At 33.3% G+C, this 26,086-nt stretch overlaps 1 protein-coding gene across 2 annotated transcripts; it reads right to left on the bottom strand.

Moving 5' to 3' along the window:
• Positions 1-4,072: 4,072 nt before the first annotated feature.
• On the bottom strand, positions 4,073-26,057 carry LOC134268141 (splicing factor 3B subunit 4-like). Of its 2 annotated transcripts, XM_062750339.1 has the most exons (11): positions 25,912-26,057; positions 19,401-19,429; positions 18,980-19,063; positions 16,500-16,645; positions 16,124-16,252; positions 15,398-15,578; positions 14,091-14,255; positions 12,595-12,702; positions 10,491-10,595; positions 6,085-6,210; positions 4,073-4,530 (listed from the first exon to the last, which is right to left on the bottom strand). In XM_062750339.1, exons 1-11 carry the CDS (start codon positions 25,914-25,916, stop codon positions 4,391-4,393), a joined length of 1,218 nt encoding a protein of 405 aa, XP_062606323.1. In that variant the 5' UTR covers positions 25,917-26,057; the 3' UTR covers positions 4,073-4,390. The 2 variants fall into 2 exon arrangements, with proteins under 2 accessions (XP_062606323.1, XP_062606324.1); XM_062750340.1 differs by lacking the exon at positions 25,912-26,057 and having other exon boundaries at positions 19,401-19,434.
• Positions 26,058-26,086: the final 29 nt, after the last annotated feature.

Consider the following 26,086-nt stretch of genomic DNA (forward strand, 5'->3'; position numbering starts at 1 on the left):
CCGATGGATTAGCCAATGTATGAAACCGACAGAAGGGGGTGATTGTATGAGCTAATGTATATGAAACGATGGTAGAGATTGATTGCATTAGCTTAGATATTAACCGCTTTATGAACCAATGATGGAGAGTGAATGATTGACTGAGTCAAGGTCAGAACGTGAATGGTTAAAGGAAGTAAAGTCGGAGAGTGAATGGGTGAACCTATGTCAGAAAATGATCAGCTGAGATGGCAGAAAATGAAAGTTTTATGTCTCATGAATTATCTTTGTTTTTGTCCATTTTATTCGCTTTTGGGTGAAATTATGGAGATAGGTCTAATGAAGTGCAGTATTCAAAATCAGAATTCCATTAAACAATACAAAATTGGAGCAGAGCAAATACGGACCTCTAAAACATCAAAAGTGGGATCAGGTGCCATGGAGGAGTGAGCATCCCCTGCTGACCGACCACAACCGCTGTGTGCTCTTTGTCATGATCCGGAAATAACGAAATAATCCGTCGTCATTTTAGTTAGTGTAAATAATGGCCTAACAGTTAGTATGAAAAACGTCAGTCCCTATTTGACTCAAAGATAAATAATTTGTATTTGCTGACAAGGTCATTGTATCGACCATGGAATTTACGAAATGATGGCTTTAAACGAGGCATCTGATGTTCTTGTTTCATCGACTTCTTTGTCAATAACTTACCACGTTTTAGAAATTGTTCATACATTGAGCATGCTCTTGCGTATCGAATCAACTGAGATATATAAACCCCGTATGCAGGTGATGATGGTATATTACTGCATAATTAAGGGAAGTTGACGAATGTAAAGTTAAAGTAATCACGTTTATCATAGAGCTTGATTGTTAGATTACCACTAATGCCTTTTTTTAGGTAAAATATCCAAATATGAAACAGATGTGTTTGACTTTGTGGTGTCTTTTATCCCAAGCTGACAAAACGTCGTCGATAGATCTAAATGTCGAGTTCAAGACCACAGCAAGTGTTTTCTTATTTTCGCGCATAAGATTTTGCACAAAATCTGCTTCATATGAATACAAAAATAGGTATGCTATAACGGGACGCAATTGGTACCCATGGGAATTCCAATAGATTGTCGGAAAACCTGGTAGCCTATCCAAAAACGACATAGATATTGTGAATCAGAAACTCAAGCATCTTTTTGATGTCAACCTCAGAGTACTTGTGTGTACAATCAGAATGTTTTTTGACAAAATAATTTTGGAAATGACCAACAAGGTAAGTAAATTTACGAGTTCTATTTTTATTGAAAAAGCAGCTGTCAATGATACCAAAAATTCTGGACTTTAATTCATCTTGGGGAATAGTTGTGTATAAAGTTGAAAAGTCGCATGTTTTTAAGCTGTTGATTTTGGTAAAACCTTAAAAAAGCTTGTAATTTTCAAATTGTTGAAAAGTTCCTTGGGATTTTTAAGTATCCACATCTGATTTACACCACTTCTTTAATATATCGTTGCACAGTATTCTTGAAATTTCTCCTACAGTACTGCTAATATCTTACTGTATTAAGAAATAAAGAAGGAGGCTTGGTTGAGAATTAACTGGAACTCGCTATGTATCTTTGTTTGTAAGGATTTTTATGAAGTTTTGGAATCCAATATAGATAGGGTAGTTCAAATTCATTTTGGTTCTTTGGGATATTAAAAATATTCAAAACTGACATATGATTTTGAAGAATTTCTTCTTTAGAGAGGGAACTATATAAGTATAAGTTGGATTACCACTTGTAGAATTAAATCCAAGTTCTTTTTGAATACAATTTATATAATGAGTCTTACAAACGAAGACAATGTTGCTACCTGCTTTATCAGCAGGGACCAATACGTAATGATCATGTAATCTATCTAATTCATCTCTCACTTCTGGATTGCTGAAAACAGAAGGATAGATGGTTTTCATATATTGCCCCTCAATCTTTTAATCTGCAATCGTAACATAGATCTGATATACATTTGATTATCCATTCTGACAAAGTGTCAACGTCTTCTTTTTCATTTCTGGCCCATCATCTCGAGTAATCTTCTACAGAATCAATAACATAGCAAGTGACGAAATAAACAATCCTTACAAACGTAAAATTCGATAAAACAGCCATGCAAGTTATTTGAATGTATTATATAGCATCAACATGTTCATTGTTATGTTGCAGGCGTATTTATGGAGAATTTCGGTACGGCTCCGAATCGGAGCGACATTCCTGGCAAAATTCTAGGTACATTTAATGTAATGTAGACATATCTGTACATATCAAACGTGAAAAGTCGCCCGCGTGGCACAGTGGTTATCTAGAGCGCCTGCTCTGGAGTCGCAAAGTAAGGAGTTGATCCTTACGTCGCGGGTTCGAATCCACTGTGGGACGTGGAGACCGGTCCTTCGAATAAATTAAGACCGTATAAACCGAGGTCCCGTGTCGTAGTAGGTACTGGCATGTAAAATACCCCTCAGTGCTCAATGGCCTTGAATGCCGAGTATAGATCAAAATTTGACGCTCTCCATCGGCAAATGGTGGCGTTTCCATATGACTGAAAAATCCTCGAGAGGGACGCAAACAACATACAGTGAAACCTGTCTAATCCGACATTCACTGGGAAACTAATTTTGTGTCGGAATAGACAGGTTGTTGGATCTGTACAGTGTAAAAACATGAAATAAAAGTAAAATGGGAAAGAAATTTATCATCGGAATTCACAGTGTGATAGATTACACAGGTGTTGGATTAGGCAGTTTTCACTGTATAATCAGTCAATTAATCAAACGTGAAAAATGTTCATTCAGCGTATATATAGCAGTCCAGTCTTACTTTTATGGTGCATGGCCTTGCTAAAAGATTAGCCGATTTAAAGTTGCAAATACGCAGTTTAAAGAATCCTTGTTTCATTTAAATCAGCTTCTTACTTTATAATTATTATATTCGTATTAAACTGCTTATAATTGTTGAATGATGGTGGTGGTAGAAGGGGGTATGTGGGTTGTCAGAGCTCAGCTGTTCATCCCCCCCCCCCCCCCCCCCCCCCCCCCCCCCCCCCCCCCCCCCCCCCCCCCCCCCAGTATTTAAGTTTTGCGGCTTTTCTTTTTCAAAACCTGTGGTATTGCTATCGGTTAACGACAAACCAATCTTTTTTATCTTGCGAGTAAATTCTTCACGAAATGCTGTTTTATCTGACAATTCATGAAAAAGTTAATGTCAGAGTTAGCATCAAAACCTTTGATGGTAATGTATAGGAAATGCTTAAAGTCACGTACATGTAGCACCATGGGGTCCGGGGTTGCCCCTACTAAATAAGCCAGAATCCTTGAAATACTTTGCAATAAATAAGCTAATTCATGGAATTTACATACCCCACAACAGTAGGTCATTTAATATACTAGTATGGGGCCTTTTTTTCACAAAAAAATCTCATGACTAAGATGAAAATTTTCCCATTCCTCAACAATTATCTAAGTTGATGTAGAACATCAAGAAATCTTAAATTAAGTTACTAAGTTATTTCAGAAAATAAATATATTTATAAAACAAAATAATCACAGATATGTCAAAATTTCATCGTAGTCATGAGAATTTTTGCGAAAAGGGCTACTGAAACAATCTGTACAGTGACTACAGAACTAGTATTAAGTTTGCATCTTGACCTTGACTCTTTCAACTCTTAGATTGTAAAGGTCATGTTATTGTTATAGACAGAACTAAAGTGGATATAGAAACTAATTCATACCTATAATGAACTGTGGCCCTATCACCTTTCACTTTTAAATCTCATTTTTGGTCATCTTTTATGATATAAAATGTCAATTCAAAACTTTTAGGTGAAAGCATGAGGTAACAAGGGCACTGCAAATGAACAAACACAATTGTGTTACTATATTCCCTACAACTCTGTTGTGAGGGGATAACTAACCAGGTTAGAAATCTCCAGCCTTGGACCTAAATGTAGAATGTGACCTATAAATGTTGAGTGATTTATGTACAGGTCTTCCTTAAATTAGTGTACACAGCTCTCACATACATTTTTTTTTTGAATGTACATAAACTGAAAACACAACAAATTAGTTGTTGAGTATATTTAAACCATGGTTAATACATGACAACATGACAAAAACAATTTGTATAGAACAACGAAGCAATTTCTACCATCTGAACATGAGATAAAGTGAAAAAAAGATATTTTTATAAAATGCTGATGAAACGCATGATCATGATAAATGAACATTTTATAAGAATAACACTTTTGCTAAATGTCACATATGAAACAATCTCAACATATGAACACGGAATCATTTCAGCATGTCATTGTGTTTTTTTCAAAGTTCTAAATTTTCAGTTCATTCCCCCTTAAATGTCACTGGTTCCCTTTATCCTGTTGCCTAGTAATTTCTTGATGTGGGCGGTGCAGGAGGCGGAGGTTGTCGAGGAGGGGGAGGGGCTTGTCTATTCATGCCTGGAGGGGGTGGTGGTCCCCGCATACCAGGGGGAGGGGGCCTCATTCCAGGGGGTGGTGGCCGACCTACAAAAAACAAAATGTAACAAATAACGTGCTGCAATATAAGAATGTGACACATTACAGTTTGGGTAATTTGTCAACAAAGAGTTTTGGCTATATGGGACTTTATTGAATTGAATATGGTTATACGAGGGGCATTTCAAAAGTTCTGGCAACTGTTTAATAAAAGATTAACCGTTTTACGGAAATAATTGAGTTTGACATCATTGGAAAGATCAGAAAAATATACACATATTGTGACGTCACTTAATAATTTTTATGACGTAATAACTCCGAAAATGACGTCAGAATATAGAATGTTTAGCATACTGAAAAGTCGCGTTTTTATCCACATGAGACGATCGTAAAAGTTCTGTCAAAGGCTTATTTAAAAAAATATTTAATAGAAAATTTTAATTTGAAAATAGGTAGAATACGACTATGATACTGTTTATCAGCAATTCCATTATTCATTGTATGATTTGTTTACGAGCACGGTTTTTGTCCGGTTATGCTATCATAGGCATTTGTTCAGGATTTTTATTTACATGATACCGCTGGATTTTCTGTCTTTTATATAGCTCTCCATTGTTTGAAATAAAACATGTTCTGTATCAAACTGAAGTATATTAATGCAGTTTTTATCAAATCTATTTTGAGTAACAGCACTTTTACCGTTCAAGAATAAAATGTACTAAATCTTGCCCCCGACTTGATTCTGTGCGTATTTTTCATATCAATTCAACTTCGGCGTCCCAAAACTCACCACTGCTTTTGACTTTTGAATCCAAAAATTGAATATAAATAACTCAGACATGTAAAATCTTATTTAATTTCCATGCATTAAAATTTGCGAATATGTGGAGGTATAGTGGGGTAACAACTGCGCCGCCGCCATTTTGGATTTGACAAGAAAATATGGGGCCCACTAAACTTAACTTCTCTTGAGCCTTCATCGATCCCACAAATCTGGTTAAAACACCTGACGAATTAATGCCATCGAATATTGTAATACGCTCGTCTATTTTTCTTTGATTGTCAACTTCGTTTTTTTCTCACATTTAGGTCTCTTTTACGCAAAAGTTTGAGCGAGATTCGATAAAACCTTGCTAATTTTGACACTCGCTAAAACCATTTCAGAACAAGAAGATCTCCAAAATAAAATACCATATGATAGATTGAAGTCTTTGTAAACATTCCACCAAATGTCATTTGCGTCCGTTAAATTGCGTCCGAGTAATGAGCGAAAGTTGTCTTGAACATTTTAATTTGATCAAATTTTGTCTTTTGTTACGTCATTTCTATGATCAGTATGCTAAACATTCAATATTCTGACGTCATTTTCGGAAGTATTACGCCATGAAAATTTTAAAGTGACGTCACAATATGTGTATATTTTTCTGATCTTTCCAATGATATAAAACTCAATAATTTCCGTAAAACTATTAATCTTTTATTAAACAGTTGCCAGAACTTTTGAAATGCCCCTCGTATATTGTACTAAGCATATAAAATAAGTATTAAAACCAGCAGAATTGCTAGGGCCGCTAACAGAGTTGATATATTTATTTTACGTACCATACATGGGTGGTGGTGGTCCTCTCATCCCTGGGGGTGGCCTCCAGCCTGGGGGAGGTCTCATACCTGGAGGGGGTGGGGGCATACCCATTCCAGGGACACCAGGGGGTGGAGGCATATGAGACCCTAAAAAGTAACAGCATCAGAATTACATATCATACAGTCTAAACCAGAAGTCTCTGTCGAGACTGTAGCTCTACTGGTTTATACTTAAAACAAAGGAAGAGAAAAGTAGCAGTTGGGACTTGAGACTTTAAATCAGCAATAAATAGAAAAATGATCCTTGCCACTCATCAAAACAAGAGGCCCACGGGCCTTATAGGTCACCTGAGTATCATGTAACAACTTTCCAGCGATTGTATTTGGTTTGTGTTTTAAGCCAAAAGCCATGAAATTCACAAATTTTGAAAGAGGCACCATTGCTTATCAAAGGGCAGATTTCAAAGCATTAATTTATTTTTAGTCAAAGTACCCCCCTGGTACCCCTGACCCAGCAGCCTTGAAATTATCTATTTTGAAAGAGGCCCCTTTCTTCATTATAAAGCCAGCATTAGTTTTTAGCCGGGCTTATTTCTCAAAGAGCAATTACTGGCTTATGTGATCCTGTTCAAGGCAGGATGTTGACCCCATAGTCGCCATTTTAAAGTTACGTGCAAAAATATAGTTCTTACTCTCAACTGCTTTTGAGATAATACAAACGCTAAATAAAGCAACAAAAATAAAACGAAGTTTTATCTTTATAAAATAAACATTAGTAGTAATGACTTTGAAAACTTCATAAGTCAAAGAACATAGTTCATTAGCGTAAGGATTTTTGATAATCAGTGTTACCGTAGTTCTCTACACATACGAGGTAAAGCAGGAGAGGGAACCAGACTGGTCTGTTTGTTTACATTCAGCTGCGGTACCAGATTAATTCTGATTCTGACAAAATCGGACCGTGGTATTAGGATTGCAAAACTTACTGTCAGTGTCTTATCATTTATATTGATAGTTTTAAAATATTTTTTTCATCAGAATATAAAAGTGATTCATGTAAGAAATCCATTCTACTCTGTAAATGAGCCCGGCTCTCTGTACTTCTGAGTACTTTGATTATGTTTAGGTTTAGTTATGAACATGAGAATAAAAATGTTCCGAAGGAGAAGGAAATAAAATATTTTTTTTTTTGATAAATCAATTATTAACATTTCTACATTCTTTTTTATGCTTTCCTAATAGGCTCCTTACCACTGGACACATAATGCTTACAAATAGGAAAGTAGAACATTTAATTGCTTATTTCATCATCTGCCAGTTTGGGCCAGTTATATAAATTTTGTGATGTTGATCAAAGTATATTTTAAAAAATCAATTCTTTAAAAGTCTTTCAATATATCTTCATTTTTTAATATGTGTTAGGTGAATGTGTAGACATTGTTCTAAAATTTACTTGATGCCTAAAATTATAATTCCTATCATAAAACAGACAGGGAGTATTGGGAAGTAGAGTCAACATTTTTTCAATTAAGTGTAAAATAATTTTTCTGGCTGATACAAATGATACTACATGCCTATATATATTTGTATATTCTTGCCTTTTAATAGTTGATTTTTTTTTTAATTTCTTCAGGTTATTATTTCTTCCTCAAATGGACTTCACTTCTCCCATAGTTTTATTCATTATATCTGATGCATAAGCAACCCTTTTCTGAAGAATGATGCTTAGACTGTAAGCTATAACAGAGACCTAAACAATGTCCCTGGCAATATGCAATAGCTACCACGGGCAGTTTAAAACATGGGGGAGGGAAAAAAAAAATTACAGTTACTTTTGAAACGAATACATAATTATCTCACCAGCATGTCATTGTGCAACAAAGTCGTCAGCATTTTATTTGTCCTTTGAACGGGGGAAACGTTTTGAATGGTACTCTTATCGATGAATTTTACACTAAACCAAGCTATCTAGATCTAGCTTTATTTACCCGCTGTTTCAGAAAACCGGAAGTGCGAGTTCGTAAATTTGATATCTCGATCCCGACTCAAATTTGACATCGGAAAGAAAAAATTTTTTATTTTTTTCTCTGAAAATTCAAAATCTTGAGCGGAGGGTTTGTAAAACTGAATATAGAATAAATCCTGGCCTTCAATATGTAATTAGATCATTAGCATATTAACCAGGAGCAAAGGATAAGATGTTCAAAGAATTCATGCATTTCACTATATAATCATTAGAGCCCCACCCTAAAACAAGAACCCCTGACCCTGGGGCCATAAAATTCACAATTTTGGTAGAGGCACTCTTGCTCATCATAACTATGTACTTAGTTAGTTTATTTAATACCCAGGAGCAGAGAAGAAGATTTTCAAAGATTTCATGTATTTTCACTATATAACCATAGAGCCCCGCCCTAACACCAGAACACCTGACCCTGGGTTCATAAAATTCACAATTTTGGTAGAGGCACTCTTGCTCATCATAACTATGTACTTAGTTGGTTTATTTAATACCCAGGAGCAGAGAAGAAGATTTTCAAAGAAATAATGCATTTTCACTACCTACTTATTTAGCCCCACCCTAGCACTAGAACCCCTGACCCCAGGGCCATGAATTTCACAATTTTGGTAGAGGACTCATTGCTGATTACAATCATCCACACAGTTTGACTGCTTGATGTCCAGGAGTAAAGAAGAAGATTTTTGAAGATTGCATTAATTTTAGTGGTTTTGGCCCCACCCCTCAGGCCCCAGGGTGGTAGGGATCATGAAATTCACAATTTTTGTTCCCCTTCACCCATAGATGCTTTGTGCCAAATTTGGTTGAAATTGGTTCAGTGGTTGCAGAGAAGAAGCTGAAAATGTTCAAATGTTAACGCACGACGCACGACGCACGACGAACGACGACAGACGAAAACGGATAGCAATAGGTCACCTGAGTTTACTCAGGTGACCTAATAAAAACCAATGCACAGAATTATGTATCTTAGTATAGTCTACTTGTGTGCCAAGTTATACTGAAATCAGACCAAAACTGCAGGAGGAGTAGCATTTTGAAAGAATTTCACAGAAATTTCTATTTTTAGTAACCATGGCAACATTGTTCATTGAAATCAAAAACCGATGCACAGAATTATGTATCTTAGTGTAGTCTACTTGTATGCCAAGTTATATCAAAATCAGACCAAAACTGTAGGAGGAGTAGCATTTTGAAAGAATTTCACAGAAATTTCTATTTTTAGTAACCACGGCAACACCGTTTATCGAAATCAAAAACCGATGCACAGAATTATGTATCTTAGTGTAGTCTACTTGTGTGCCAAGTTATACTGAAATCGGACCAAATCTGTAGGAGGAGAAGCATTTTGAAAGAATTTCAAAGAAATTTCTATTTTTAGTAACCAAGGCAACACCGTTCATCGAAATCAAAAACCGATGCACAGAATTATGTATCTTAGTGTAGTCTACTTGTGTGCCAAGTTATAATGAAATTGAACCAAAACTGTAGGAGGAGTAACATTTTGAAAGAATTTCACAGAAATTTCTATTTTTAGTAACCACGGCAACACCGTTTATCGAAATAAAAAACCGATGCACAGAATTATGTATTTTAGTGTAGTCTACTTGTGTGCCAAGTAATATTGAAATTGGACCAAAACTGTAGGAGGAGTAGCATTTTGAAAAAATTTCACAGAAATTTCTATTTTTAGTAACCACGGCAACACCGTTCATCAAAATCAAAAACCGATGCACAGAATTATGTATCTTAGTGTAGTCTACTTTTGTGCCAAGTTATATTGAAATCAGACCAAAACTGTAGGAGAAGTAGCATTTTGAAAGAATTTCACAGAAATTTCTATTTTTAGTAACCACGGCAACACCGTTCATCGAAATTAAAATCCGATGCATAAAATTATGTATTTTAGTGTAGTCTACTTGTGTGCCAAGTTATATTGAAATCGGACCAAAACTGTAGGAGGAGTAGCATTTTGAAAAATTGTTTACAGACAGACAGACAGACGGACGGACGACGGACGCATTACTATCGCATAAGCTCTTCTGGTCTCTGACCAGTAGAGCTAAAAATTATACTGTAAACAATGAATTTTACAATCAAAAAGCATTAAGTTTTTATTATGCTGGAATAAAGGCAAAGTTGCACTGCTTCAATCATATACTAGTACCCTGTTAACTATCCTTAGAACTCATCCTTCAGATACATATTCCCATATTTCTAATGTAAAATTTTAATTTTCACATTTTCATTCCAGCACTATTTTCATGTAGTTTTTAGTTAAATTTAAATGTGTCAACATAATGCTGTTTGTGATCACCTTAAAAATACACATGCAAGCTAGACTGAACAGTTCTTGTCTGTCCCCTTGTTTTTATATATTAACACTGCTTGAGATAACACATATACATACCTGCTTGAGATGAGGGTGGGGGAGGAGGGGCCTGTGATTGGTTGCTGGATACCGGTGGCATCCCTGGAGCCCCAGGGCGGGGTGGAGGGGGGTATGGCATCTGACCTGTAAAAACAAGACACTGATTTATTGCATTACTGTTGAACAACTCTATTCAGTTACATGTACAGGTGAACATCAGTCTTCATATTGAATACCTAGGCATTTCAAAAGAAATACTGTAAAACGAGAATATTTGGCGCACTACTAATTTTAGCGCCTTTGGCACAAGAGCCCCTGAGCGCTAAAATTTATTGTGCGCTAAAGGATTTCTAAATATCATTTTTTGTATGTGTTCAAAGCTTTTACATAAGTACATGTAAACCGGAACACGCGATTACGTAATGTCGAAGGGTCATTGGATTTTACATACACACTAGTACTGCACATGTTCGGAAGACAGAAAGTTCTGCCAAATTATCATTTAATTAAACCATTGTTACCCCAGTAGTTGTTACACGATTATTATCATTAGCACCTTCAAAGTTTGACTTCTCGGCGTGTCAATCATCTATCGCCTCGAGGTAAACAATGCAATCAAGCATGGCGATTGAGCTTGCAGAAAATACCTGATTAGGATTACCGTTTTATCTAAGTAATTTTCTGTCCATGCATGCATTGTTTTAATGTAAATTAAATGAGTAAATACTCCATTTCTTTTAATTGAAAACAGAAATAAATTTTAACATTGTACCATGTCCATGTGATAGCAACACGTACCGCGATAAAGGTAACGAATGTTTACTGATATACGGGAGTACAAATGTGTCTCCGTGCTTGACTCACCAAAAAGTCAAATACGGGTGTTGATAAAAAAAAACAAATATCACATTTATATATTTTACTGACAAGTGCAAGCGCTAAAATTTATTTGCGCCAATGCATTCCCACTTGCGTTTGCGCCAAAATATGTATGCGCCAAATTTTCTCGTTTTACAGTATCACAAAAAGTGCAATGTCTGTTCCAATCATAGTAAGTTATGTTTAAAAAAAAACTTAAAATGGTAGTGAGTGATTCACTATTGTTACATCTTGGAAAGGCATTGTGGTCTCTTATAAACTTAACAATCTTGCTGAGGAGATGTTACAGGTCCTCATCAATTGAGTACACTGTCTTGCTGAAGAAAGTGTAATTTGACCTGGAGTAGACTTTGCCATAACTGGGATCATAGTAATGTCAGCAGATAAACTGTCATACATTTAATCATCTTCGCTAGCCAAGAGTTTCTGATATGCTACTCTCCTCATGAACCCTTGGCATACAGTGAAGTCAAAAGACGGGTTTGTTTTCGTCACGTGATCTCGAATCTATCAGGTACGCACTGATTGCGTCATCAACAGAAATAAAGACGCGTGTTTAAAAAATTTAATCAAAGTTTTTTTTCAAGAATATTTAAGAAGCAATAATTGAGTCATGTTTATTTTCTATTTCATAGTACAAAGAAGATATTGGATGACACCATATCTATTCATAGAATCGCATGTTATCTTACGGATAGTTGTTTACTTGCATTTTTCATTTCCGAGATTAAAGAGTCAAGAAGTATCCCGAACGTAAATATCGTCATTTACAAAAAACAATTGCTGATTGGTTGACCGATCGAGAAAAAAAAAAACCCAACTTCTATGTACACCGTATGCCAAGGGTTCATGAGGAGAGTAGCATATCAGAAACCCTTGGCTAGTGAAGATGACTTTTAATGTGACAATCAACCTTGCAAGTGGGATACTATGGGATGATATTTGGTTTCATACCTTGCTAGGGAGGGTACTTTGTATGATATTTCATGACATATTCTACCTGAGGATGATATTTGATGACATACTCTACCTTGCTGTGGGGGGGGGGGGGGGGGGGGGAGGGACAATACTGATGACATACCTTACTGGGGTGGGTACTGTGGGATGATACTGGGGGGTGGGAGGGGGGGGAGGTGGGGTTGTAAGGGACGATACTGATGACATACCTTGCTGGGGAGGGTACTGTGGGATGATGGGGGGGGTGTGTGGTGGGGGGGGGGGGGGGGGGGGGGGGGGGGGGGGAGGGACAATACTGATAACATACCTTGCTGGGGAGGGTACTGAGGCATACCCATGTGTGGAGGCATGGGAGGGGGAGGCATGGGCTGCTGCATGGGCATCATGGGAGGCGGCATGTTTCCTGGAGGCATTCCTGAAAAATACAGGTGTACAGCGGGTTTATTCCCCGAATGGCTACTGGAATAAAACAACAAGTAATTATCACACTCAATTAAGGGGCCCTCTAAGGGGTACAGGTAGACTTACCTGTATGAATAATCTACCAGAATTGAAACAAAATAAAATGGAAATTTATTTCATTTTTTTTTTAAATTTGAGCACTATATTTTGTATACATATTTTTAAATAAATAATTTTACAAGCACAAAACATATTAAAAACTATAAATTATCTTGAAGTTTTTTTGATTAGCAGCACTGATTTTCACATTATATATGAGATAACACATTTTCACTTTCATAAATACATATTTACAATTTAATTAGTCCATCTCCGTATATTTCTTCGCAACTAAAGGATTGCTATGCAAGGTGAAGAAGTTCATAAACTTCATCTGGATTTTACGATTATTTAATAGATAATTCAAAATGATAAATAAATAAAATAAATTAAACAAAACTCAAAACTTTATAGAAACACTTTATTTATCATACATAAATATCTATATTATTTTAAGAATAAAAAAAAACATTTGTGTTAATTCATCTAAAAGAGTTTGAAAATGTAGCTCAAAAAGGGGATAATATAATTTGTAAGCTCATTTTAATGTACAACATGTACTGTATTTTTGCACTATGGTATGATAAATTAAAATGATAGATAAATAAAAAAAAATTAAACAAAACTTTATAGAAACACTTTATTTATCCTCGTACATATATATCTATATTATTTAAAGAAAAAAACAACGCGCTTGTGTTAATTTATCTAAAAGAGTTTAACTACTTATATTTATTTATATTTTTATTCAGTATATTTTGGAAAATAGAAAACCCTCTGAATTAAAATAGAATTGAATGAGTTTATCTGATTTATAAAATATTGCTTATCCAGGTAAACACAGATAAGTCTACCTGTACCCCTTAAAGGGCCCCTTAATTGAGTGTGATAATTACTTGTTGTTTTATTCGAGTAGCCATTCGGGGAACACACCGTATAGCGGTATTAGTAAACACAGGTGTATATCAATTATAGAAAACACAGGTGTACATATCAATTATAGAAAACACAGGTGTAAATAAATAGAAAAATTCATGCATGAGTGAGCAAATTCCTCTTTATAAGCAAACTCAATTTTTTTCTCTCTTAATCACTCAATTTTTTTCTCTCTTAATATATTAAATGAATAAGGATCACTTCTATATTATCTTTTTTATATATACTAGAGCCTCATTAATCTGGATGTCCAGATGGCGTATTGTCCAGATTTTTTTGGGATTTGGATTACTGAGAGTCCACTATAGATATGTCTGAATTAATAAGCAAAACCTAGTTTTCACAAATCCAGGGTAAATACATTACCTGGCATGGCTGGCATGCCTCCCATGGATGGGGGTGGGGGAGGGGGAGCCATCGTGGAGGAAGCCATTGGTGCGGGGGGCTGTTGTGGAGGGGGCGGGGCATCGGCAAACAGCTGATGAGGTCGGTCTGTCAGGGACAGCGGGTTCTGCTTGGCCATGAATCTCTCTGGAATAAAAATGTAAAAATTTATTGATGCAGTTTTCCTTTAATACTCCTGCTTTAGTTTCAGTTTATGCATTAAATCTATGGAAATTAACCCTGGATTTTTAAAAAAAATGTATTTTAACAATGATTAAAGTACAGGGGTTAAAAAATCCTCAAGCCCGACGTCCCGGACTAACAAATTCCGGATCCAGACTCGGCATTTAGAATTCGCCAAAGTCCTTGGACTTGGTTATGTTTCTTGTTTATCTTTTTTTATATGTTAAAAAAAATGATTGTAAAGCTAAAAATAAAGCAAATTCTCAAATGTATTAAGTAAAAATGTGGGTTTGTGGATGTTAAAATACCCATAAAACATTACGAACATTTCGAAAATACAATCCGTCTTTTTTATTTTCCGTTGCAGTTAGACTCTTGCTTTTACGCAATTCCTCATGTTTCCTCCTATATGACAAACGGCAATGAGTTTGTTAAATTTCGGTTTCGCTGTGACTTACAGCACATTCTAATTTCTATTTATTGTAACAGATGGTTTATTCAGTAGTGAGTATTTGTAAAAGTTATTGTAATGTACCAATAATCTATCAGTCTGGTATTGTGTTGAAATACTCATGTATGACTATATGACAGTTTATGGAGGAAAAATAAAACAGATATTAATATATATAGTCTTTATTCATTCAATGCAACAAATGAAAATAAATTATAAGTTACATAAATTTAACGATGTATAGGTAAATATGGACTCTGAAATTTCTTCCTCGGACTTGCCTAAAATTTACTCTTCAAGTCCTGGACTTGACCATGACAAAAAATTTTTTGAACCCCTGAAGTAAAAATATGGACTTTTGAAATGTTAGAAATTATCAAAGTTATAACTAAAATAAAAATAAAGTTGGAACTTTTTATATTTTGTTTACAAATAAAAGTTACAAAATCAGATGTCAGATTATAATTAATTATTTTATATCTGATAAGTTAAATGTTTAAGCATGAAGTTATTATAAGAGTGTTTGCTATATGTTTTACTGAACTTTTGAATAAGTATACTATCTAAAGAATTCAAAGTCATTCAAATGAGTAACATCTGAAGGAAAGAGAAGTGTAACTTTACAACCTTGGAGATTTTTACAGAGTTGTCTAACCTGCTGCTGAGCCGTGCCTTTCTCCCTTGGAGTCTTTCTTGAAGGCAAAAGAGATGGAGATAGCCCTGTTACACAGAAACTGTCCATTCATGGCCTCCAGGGCTGCATCTGCTGCCTCGAAACTGGCGAAGTTGATGAAGGCATAGCCTTTAGAGTTACCGGTGTCAGGGTCTCGCATTATCTGGAAATCAAACAGGACTACTGTATTACAGGAAATGTCACGTTTATCTTTTTAACAAAGTTTCAGTTTTTCTGAAACTCTTTTAATTATTTGTGTATGGTTTTAAAAAAATCATTTGTATTTAATATTTTGAAAATGGAAATGAAAATCTGGGTCTTCAATTCAACTGATATACATTAAATAATTATATTTATGCGTGTGTTTCAATGACTTAACTGACAACTAAAAAATTGTTTTACATGGTTTTCAAGCCTTTTTCACATTTTTCTTTTAGGGAAAACATGTTCATTTTTTTCACTTTTAGAAAATGTGCTGAATATATACCAAACTTAAAAAAAAATACAGTAAAACACGGTTATAATGAAGACACTGGGACCTATGAAATTACTTAGCAATATCTGTAATTTGTTATATCTGTATGAGGAATTTGTTAAATTTATATAGCTGGGGATCCAAAATAACTTCGCTTTATCCGTGAATTCACAATATCCGTGTTTGTACTAAACAATTTTACTGTATAAGCTGATTTAGAGATAAACTCTTACCTTAGGGGTCTGTAAAATGACGCCAAAAGCACTGAATGTGTCGTACAGTAACTTCTCGTCCACCTCGGGGTCCAGGTTTCCAATAAAGATGTTAGCTCCCACATCTAAATTCTTCTGATGGGCTGAAGCCTGCAAACAAAACAATGAAAATCTAAACATCTGTCTCCTTATCTCAAACATAATACTGTACAGTAACACATGACAAATAAGTTTTAAACTTTACCAAATGAATTCATATATCAAACATCTATATAAAAAACACCCACAATGGCACATTTTTATTTTATATTTTTAAAATGATGCAACTGATGGTATATAGTCAAAAATATTCACACACAATACCAAACTGTTGAGAAACGAATTAAAAATATCTGACCTTATTGACCCTGATGGGTTTGCCGTAGAGTTTAATCATATTCATTATTTTGATTGCGTAATCAGCATCATCCTCTCCCATGAACTCCACAAAACCATAGCCCTGGTGCGACTGTGTGACACGGTCCTTTGGCATGTGGACATTCACTAGATTCAAAGTATACAAAATTATGTCAGCATGGATTGTACGGTAAATTTGATGCAAAAAATATATATACAGCCACCTTTATAAAACAACCCTCCACCCCTCCCCTCCCCCCCAAAAATAAGGCCTAGAAAAAAATATGTTTGTTTCCGCTTTCCAGACCGACCCTAATTTATAGTGCCGACCCTAAATATTTTTTTAATGCTTTTGTCCCATGATGTGCAAGATTTCAACCAGGGAATTATAGCCTCCAACTTTGCAAGCTTTTCAAGACAGAAAGAAGTTTGGGTCACCTTTCTATTATAAGTTAAGTCACAGTAATGCTTGAAAACATCATTTCTTTTGTCATTAATGTTACTTCTATACACGTTTTGATTAAAGAAGCAAAAAAAATTTTTTCAAAAAAAAAAAAAAATTGCCTGCCTACCTACCCTATATTTTTTCAGCCTGAAAGCGGAAACAAACATATTTTTTCCTAGGCCTAACTTAATCATGCTGAAGCAAAATGATCCAATTTTCTACATTGAAAGTACATGGGATATATTTATTTTAACTGCGGTATTGTCCTAAAACACAGTTAGATTAGTTTAAAAGGTATTGTCCTAAAACACAGTTAGATTAGTTTAAAAATCTTACTGCGCCTTGGGGCAGACCTTCACCAAAGTTAGAATGCCTCCCATATTACCGAAATGTAGCAGATAATTATAGAATTCAATTGCTCCAAAAAGATTAGGGAGAAAATGAATGAAATGGCATAAAAAATAACCATCAAACCAGAGTTCCCGAAACGCACCGGTCCACCGGGGATCCCCGGTAAACTTTGAATGGGAACGGTAAAATCTTAATTTTATCGGTCAAAATGTCCGATGGTTTTTTTTACAGACTGTATAACAATAACACATTATCTTAATAAAATCATTTAATTCAATTGTCCTGACAATAAAAAAAATTCAAAACTAAAGGAAATAAAAAACGTCAGGGGCGCGTGATTATTTTCGTGCATTCTTGTTTAAATAAAATGTAGAAAGTGATTGTCTACTATAAAAAGCTGCATATTTAAATGATAATCTCCATAGGTCTGGGAAGAAAAACAGTTAAAACACTCAAACAAATATTTTTCCCTCTTAATAAATATATGCACTCTGTAGTTCTGACAGAAAAAAAATGTGACAATATACTTTCGTTTTGCAGGACGAATTTGCAGGGTCGCAAGAGTTGCCTGCTATTTCTGCTTGATTACAGACAATTTGTTACCTTTCATTACTTTCTCTATAATTTAATCTATTTTCTTGATAAATATTTTACCAACTTCTGGATTTTTTCCCCCTTGTATTTGATAGCTTTTAAAATACATGCGCGTTTTTCCCCTCTTCTAAAAATAGCGGACTGACTTTAATGTAATAAAACGGCAACAAATTGACTTAAAATCATCATTTTTATGATATATTAGTATTTTTTATATCATTAGTACACATTTTTAACTTTGTGGAGGTTGTATAATACGTTTTAACTAGTCAGAAATATAGATGACGTTTTCCAGGCTTTTAAAAACGATTTTGATATTTTACGTAATATTTTTCCTGGCACATAAAATACCAAAATCCTAAAAAAAAAAAAAAAAAAAAAAAAACAATGGAAAACGAAAGATATTTCGTACTAATTTCAAACAATCAACCAAAAGTTGTCATGTTGCAGATTTTATTTAAAAGAATAAAAAATCTGTCAGAAAGGACATCATAATTTAATACTATGAATCACACCGGCGACGTCAAATCCCGCATACACAGGCCTAATAGAAAATATTTTAATAAATCTAAAAAAAAATCTGCAGTTACCATCTTTTTATTTACATATATTATTCATTATATCGACACAATTTCCAATCCTATAATATGTTAAACTTACATACAAAAAATTAATGTCCGGTAAATTTTACAACTGTCCGGTGAATTTTGAATATTTACAGGACAATTGTCCGACATATTTTTAACTAGTTTCGGGAACTCTGTCAAACTAATCATAACAAACCATATTGAAGTTAAGGATACCTTTCAAACGTAAAAAGTAATCCATATAATGAAGAATTCAACACCTTTTCTCAACTTTTCAACTACATGTATTTTCAAATTGATATACATAATGCTGACATTCATAACTTTTTAGATTGTTCAAAGTCTATGCACTGAGTTAGAGTTAAATCATGTTTTATTAACTAGATTACCAATACACACAATGCATTTTATCAGTGAACCTGGTCCTTTAAGAAATATTAGGATATTAATTCAAAAAGTGTTTACGCGGTAAAACAGTACACTACTACATATTGAGTATCTTACCAACAGGTCCTGCTTGTAAAAAGAGTTCCCATAGTATTGCCTCAGACACTTTGTCATCTAGACTGCCAACATAAACCGTCGCATCTATAATGATGAAATATATTAATTCAGCATAAAAACATTCTGGTTTTCTTTAAAATTGTAAGTGCCCGGTAAATATGTATCGAGATTCGAGATATATATATTTAACATACAGTCTATATACAAATGATAAAAAGAGAAATTAAAACTCTTAAACATAACAATTAAGAGTAAGGCCACCAATGGAGAATTTCTCAATCTATTGTTTTCCTAGAAATATCTTTTATTTAAATTGTCACTGAGAAAATTCGAGCTAACCAACGCTTCGGATACGTAGAGCTAAATAATGCAAAAATAAGTTTTTCTATAGCAGAAAATGAACAAAAAACAATTAACAGACCTTGATTACGCTCTGCTATCGGACCAGCAGCCATTGTGGGGTGACTGGAAAAACCCGAAACCCCCCCATTTTTGGAGAATACCCATACAGGAGGGGTGAAACCCCAATAAAGTGGTGGAAACCCCATAAAATTGAACGTAATGGGGTACAATAAGGCCTAAGGTGATGTTTAATTGAATGATATTGACATCCGTAAATTTTTATAGCCAATTTTACCTCAGAATCGACGGAAATTGGGCGCCATTACGAGTTTACCGTACACCACGCCCGATCTAAATTCGAAGCGAGCTGTTTGTCAATATAATTGTATAGATAATATTAAAATAATTCATAATAATTTCCACAATTATATTTGTTTTACAATGATAATAGTAAAATATTAATTATGTAATAAGTATTTAACAAAAAATGTAAGGACGTTAGCCATTAAGAAAATATGAATTTGTGTATTAATTATTATTCATATTATCCCAATGTTACCAGCTCTAGCCACGTGGAGGCCTCCTTTTTGTAGAGCCATAATTTTAAAAAAAATTTTCATTTAGGATATTTTAGAGAATATCTGAATTTAGAGATATGAAAATATCCAAAAGCTTCAAAGCAACATTAACAAAAAAAAAAATAGTAAAGATAATTCATTACTATAATTCATTACTTATTTGTTACAAAGAGAACAAAAAAATAAATAAAATTCAAAATATGAAAATACTGAATTTATTTTTGAGATTTTAGACAAATTCTGAATGTAGGGATATAAAAATTTGAAATTCAAAGGTTCAAAGCAACAATAAAAATAATAATTACTTAATATATGTTAAAAAGAGAACAAAAAATAAATCAAAGTCAAAAGATGAAAATACTGAAACCTGAAATAAATAGTAAATTAAAATAATATATCAATTTTCAAATATTAGATATTTCATTTCAAAGTAACTTTTTTATGTTCTTTTCTACACAACAAAATAAAAGAACTGAAGTTTTGATGGAATTTTAACTATGAAAAATGTCTGTTTGAACTGGTTGAAAGATAACTGAAATTATTTGATCATCTCCAAGCACAGGTATTTTATGTAATTTTACGCTTACATCAACTGACGGTACTACCACTATAGTTAGACCACGTACCTTAGGTAAAAAGATAGGTCAACAAAAACGTAAAAAAGTGGACAGGACTACAACTTTAAAAAAATCTAAAATACAGTAGATCAGAGGCCAATAATCAGTCAGTCTTAAACCAAAAAACAAAACCAAAAATGTTTTTAAGATTGTATATTTATTATTTTTTCTAGAGTAGGGCTAGTATCAGGCAGTATTCCTCCCCCGCCAGACGGGTGCAGACCAGTGAATACTGTTTGGTGTTGTGTTAGGTTAGAAATTGAGTAGGATTAGTATCAGGCAGTATTCCTCCCCCGCCAGACGGGTGCAGACCAGTGAATACTGTTTGGTGTTGTGTTGTGTTAGGTTAGGTTAGGTTAGGAATGTTATTGTTTTTTTAAATGTTGCTAATTAAATTATAAATTCCTTTCTCTAAAATTTTTATTATGGTATTTTATTTCATGTATATTACTTTCATTTGGCTGTAATATTTTTATATATGAACAAAAGATTGAATAGGAATAATGATCCAGTATCTTTAAGTTTTTTAAAAATCTTTTTAAAGTTTTTTTTTATTTTTTATCTTTCGGTCATCTTTCGGTCCTTTGGTTTTAATATTTTTGTTTCAAAATTCAAATCATGGCTCTACACTTAAGGAGGCCTCCACGTGGCTAGAGCTGGGAACATAAGGAAACTGTGAATATTTTCAGTTATTACTAATTTAAAAGGTCTTTATTTATTAATTTGTCATGAATTATCAAAATTATCAAAAATTCATATTTTCCTTATGTGTGTGCTAACGTCCTTAAAATGAAATTCTGTAAAGCATAACTGTACAATTGAGAATAGTAAAGGTTCAATGTATATACACATGCCCTGCCAGAGGGGGGTTGGTCAGACTAGCTGGGAACCCAGGTGTTTAAACAAAAGGTGTTTATTATCAAGTTGACCAAGTGTCAACAGCTGTGTATATAGTGCATGTACACACACAGGGGTGCCTGTCTATCCCAGTACAAAACAACAGAGCTAGCTGAGGTGTGAATAATATTCTCACAATAATGTTACAATACCAACTGTACAAGGATTCACATATGCAACATGCACATTTTTATTATTTTTTTATCATAGTTTTTTATTTCATAGACCTGGATTCTAATAATTTCATTGTAATGGATACATGTTGCTTTCTCATATCAATGAGTATATTTTTTTCTATTACTTGCATAAAAAACATAACAAAACAAAACAAAAAACAAACCAAAAAACAAAAACAAAAAAAAAACCCCAAAACTAATAATCCCCTACCCCCGGCCCCCCACCCCCCCCCCCCCCCCCCCCCAAAAAAAAAAAAAAACAGAACCAAAAACATTAAAACAAAACATTATTAACTGGAAAATAATAATGAATGAATACTGAATTTAAAAATTAATTATTAAACATAGAAGAAAACATTTCAAAACAAACACCTTAATTAAAAATTAAATAAATTAACAAATTCATTCATTAGTTAATTTAATTTAATTACATGTTATAAATGATTGGAATTGAGAAAAATTACTTTATTCCTTGATTAATGGACTAGTTAAATTCATGAAAAAAAAAATTCAATTAAAAATTTCACTGTAATGTCTTTCATTATAATAATTACATTAACAGATTCATTCATTAATTAATTTAATTCAATTACATATTATAAATAATTGGAATTTATAGAAATGACTTTATTTCTTGATTAATGCCTTATGGACTAGTTAAATTCATAAAAAAAAAATCAATTAAACATTGCACTGTAATGTCTTTCAACATGATAAATATTTCATACTTCTTTTATATTCTTAAGGTTTCCTTACAAATAATTTTTAAAAAAATAATATTCATACATAATATAATATTCATATTGATCAAGATTACAGTAATTATTTCCACGGATTACTCGAAACGACTTCAGCGATCGCGAATTTAGATCGGGCGTGGTGTGCAGTATATCAAGACAAGAAGAAACCCGTCGATTCTGAGGTAAAATTGGCTATAAAAATTTACGGATGTCAATATCATTCAATCAAACATCACCTTAGGCCTTATAGTACCCCATTACATTAAATTTTATGGGGTTTCCACCACTTTATTGGGGTTTCACCCCTCCTGTATGGGTATTCTCCAAAAATCGGGGGGTTTCGGGTTTTTCCAGTTGACTGGAAAAACCCGAAACCCCCCCATTTTTGGAGAATACCCATACAGGAGGGGTGAAACCCCAATAAAGTGGTGGAAACCCCATAAAATTGAACGTAATGGGGTACAATAAGGCCTAAGGTGATGTTTAATTGAATGATATTGACATCCGTAAATTTTTATAGCCAATTTTACCTCAGAATCGACGGAAATTGGGCGCCATTACGAGTTTACCGTACACCACGCCCGATCTAAATTCGAAGCGAGCTGTTTGTCAATATAATTGTATAGATAATATTAAAATAATTCATAATAATTTCCACAATTATATTTGTTTTACAATGATAATAGTAAAATATTAATTATGTAATAAGTATTTAACAAAAAATGTAAGGACGTTAGCCATTAAGAAAATATGAATTTGTGTATTAATTATTATTCATATTATCCCAATGTTACCAGCTCTAGCCACGTGGAGGCCTCCTTTTTGTAGAGCCATAATTTTAAAAAAAATTTTCATTTAGGATATTTTAGAGAATATCTGAATTTAGAGATATGAAAATATCCAAAAGCTTCAAAGCAACATTAACAAAAAAAAAAATAGTAAAGATAATTCATTACTATAATTCATTACTTATTTGTTACAAAGAGAACAAAAAAATAAATAAAATTCAAAATATGAAAATACTGAATTTATTTTTGAGATTTTAGACAAATTCTGAATGTAGGGATATAAAAATTTGAAATTCAAAGGTTCAAAGCAACAATAAAAATAATAATTACTTAATATATGTTAAAAAGAGAACAAAAAATAAATCAAAGTCAAAAGATGAAAATACTGAAACCTGAAATAAATAGTAAATTAAAATAATATATCAATTTTCAAATATTAGATATTTCATTTCAAAGTAACTTTTTTATGTTCTTTTCTACACAACAAAATAAAAGAACTGAAGTTTTGATGGAATTTTAACTATGAAAAATGTCTGTTTGAACTGGTTGAAAGATAACTGAAATTATTTGATCATCTCCAAGCACAGGTATTTTATGTAATTTTACGCTTACATCAACTGACGGTACTACCACTATAGTTAGACCACGTACCTTAGGTAAAAAGATAGGTCAACAAAAACGTAAAAAAGTGGACAGGACTACAACTTTAAAAAAATCTAAAATACAGTAGATCAGAGGCCAATAATCAGTCAGTCTTAAACCAAAAAACAAAACCAAAAATGTTTTTAAGATTGTATATTTATTATTTTTTCTAGAGTAGGGCTAGTATCAGGCAGTATTCCTCCCCCGCCAGACGGGTGCAGACCAGTGAATACTGTTTGGTGTTGTGTTAGGTTAGAAATTGAGTAGGATTAGTATCAGGCAGTATTCCTCCCCCGCCAGACGGGTGCAGACCAGTGAATACTGTTTGGTGTTGTGTTGTGTTAGGTTAGGTTAGGTTAGGAATGTTATTGTTTTTTTAAATGTTGCTAATTAAATTATAAATTCCTTTCTCTAAAATTTTTATTATGGTATTTTATTTCATGTATATTACTTTCATTTGGCTGTAATATTTTTATATATGAACAAAAGATTGAATAGGAATAATGATCCAGTATCTTTAAGTTTTTTAAAAATCTTTTTAAAGTTTTTTTTTATTTTTTATCTTTCGGTCATCTTTCGGTCCTTTGGTTTTAATATTTTTGTTTCAAAATTCAAATCATGGCTCTACACTTAAGGAGGCCTCCACGTGGCTAGAGCTGGGAACATAAGGAAACTGTGAATATTTTCAGTTATTACTAATTTAAAAGGTCTTTATTTATTAATTTGTCATGAATTATCAAAATTATCAAAAATTCATATTTTCCTTATGTGTGTGCTAACGTCCTTAAAATGAAATTCTGTAAAGCATAACTGTACAATTGAGAATAGTAAAGGTTCAATGTATATACACATGCCCTGCCAGAGGGGGGTTGGTCAGACTAGCTGGGAACCCAGGTGTTTAAACAAAAGGTGTTTATTATCAAGTTGACCAAGTGTCAACAGCTGTGTATATAGTGCATGTACACACACAGGGGTGCCTGTCTATCCCAGTACAAAACAACAGAGCTAGCTGAGGTGTGAATAATATTCTCACAATAATGTTACAATACCAACTGTACAAGGATTCACATATGCAACATGCACATTTTTATTATTTTTTTATCATAGTTTTTTATTTCATAGACCTGGATTCTAATAATTTCATTGTAATGGATACATGTTGCTTTCTCATATCAATGAGTATATTTTTTTCTATTACTTGCATAAAAAACATAACAAAACAAAACAAAAAACAAACCAAAAAACAAAAACAAAAAAAAAACAAAAAAAAACCAACACACTCTCCCCCCCCCCCCCCAAAAAAAAAAAAAACAGAACCAAAAACATTAAAACAAAACATTATTAACTGGAAAATAATAATGAATGAATACTGAATTTAAAAATTAATTATTAAACATAGAAGAAAACATTTCAAAACAAACACCTTAATTAAAAATTAAATAAATTAACAAATTCATTCATTAGTTAATTTAATTTAATTACATGTTATAAATGATTGGAATTGAGAAAAATTACTTTATTCCTTGATTAATGGACTAGTTAAATTCATGAAAAAAAAAATTCAATTAAAAATTTCACTGTAATGTCTTTCATTATAATAATTACATTAACAGATTCATTCATTAATTAATTTAATTCAATTACATATTATAAATAATTGGAATTTATAGAAATGACTTTATTTCTTGATTAATGCCTTATGGACTAGTTAAATTCATAAAAAAAAAAATCAATTAAACATTGCACTGTAATGTCTTTCAACATGATAAATATTTCATACTTCTTTTATATTCTTAAGGTTTCCTTACAAATAATTTTTAAAAAAATAATATTCATACATAATATAATATTCATATTGATCAAGATTACAGTAATTATTTCCACGGATTACTCGAAACGACTTCAGCGATCGCGAATTTAGATCGGGCGTGGTGTGCAGTATATCAAGACAAGAAGAAACCCGTCGATTCTGAGGTAAAATTGGCTATAAAAATTTACGGATGTCAATATCATTCAATCAAACATCACCTTAGGCCTTATAGTACCCCATTACATTAAATTTTATGGGGTTTCCACCACTTTATTGGGGTTTCACCCCTCCTGTATGGGTATTCTCCAAAAATCGGGGGGTTTCGGGTTTTTCCAGTTACCGGCCATTGTGTCTTATTTTGCTTCACTTTTCCATTAGTTTTCCATGTGGGTAAATAACCGGATGTTTGTGTATGATTCCGCTAGATGGCGCTAATACCAGAGACACCGGTAGATAAATTGTACGACACATAAGTCGAAATATCTGTATTTTTTCACTCTCTACCATCGAACATGAA

The sequence above is a fragment of the Saccostrea cucullata genome, unplaced genomic scaffold (assembly GCF_032062105.1).
Source record: "Saccostrea cucullata isolate Sc308-1 unplaced genomic scaffold, CSIRO_AGI_Scuc_v1 ctg314, whole genome shotgun sequence".
NCBI classification, from domain to species: domain Eukaryota; kingdom Metazoa; phylum Mollusca; class Bivalvia; order Ostreida; family Ostreidae; genus Saccostrea; species Saccostrea cuccullata.

Bases quoted from the DNA above. Each gene is read 5' to 3' on its own strand.
- LOC134268141 (XM_062750339.1), bottom strand. The intron at 12,703-14,090 runs GTAATGTATTTA...TGTATTTTTCAG, and splicing joins AGGCATGCCAGCCATGCCAG to GAATGCCTCCAGGAAACATG. The intron at 10,596-12,594 runs GTATGTTATCAG...TTGTTTTTACAG, and splicing joins TCAGTACCCTCCCCAGCAAG to GTCAGATGCCATACCCCCCT.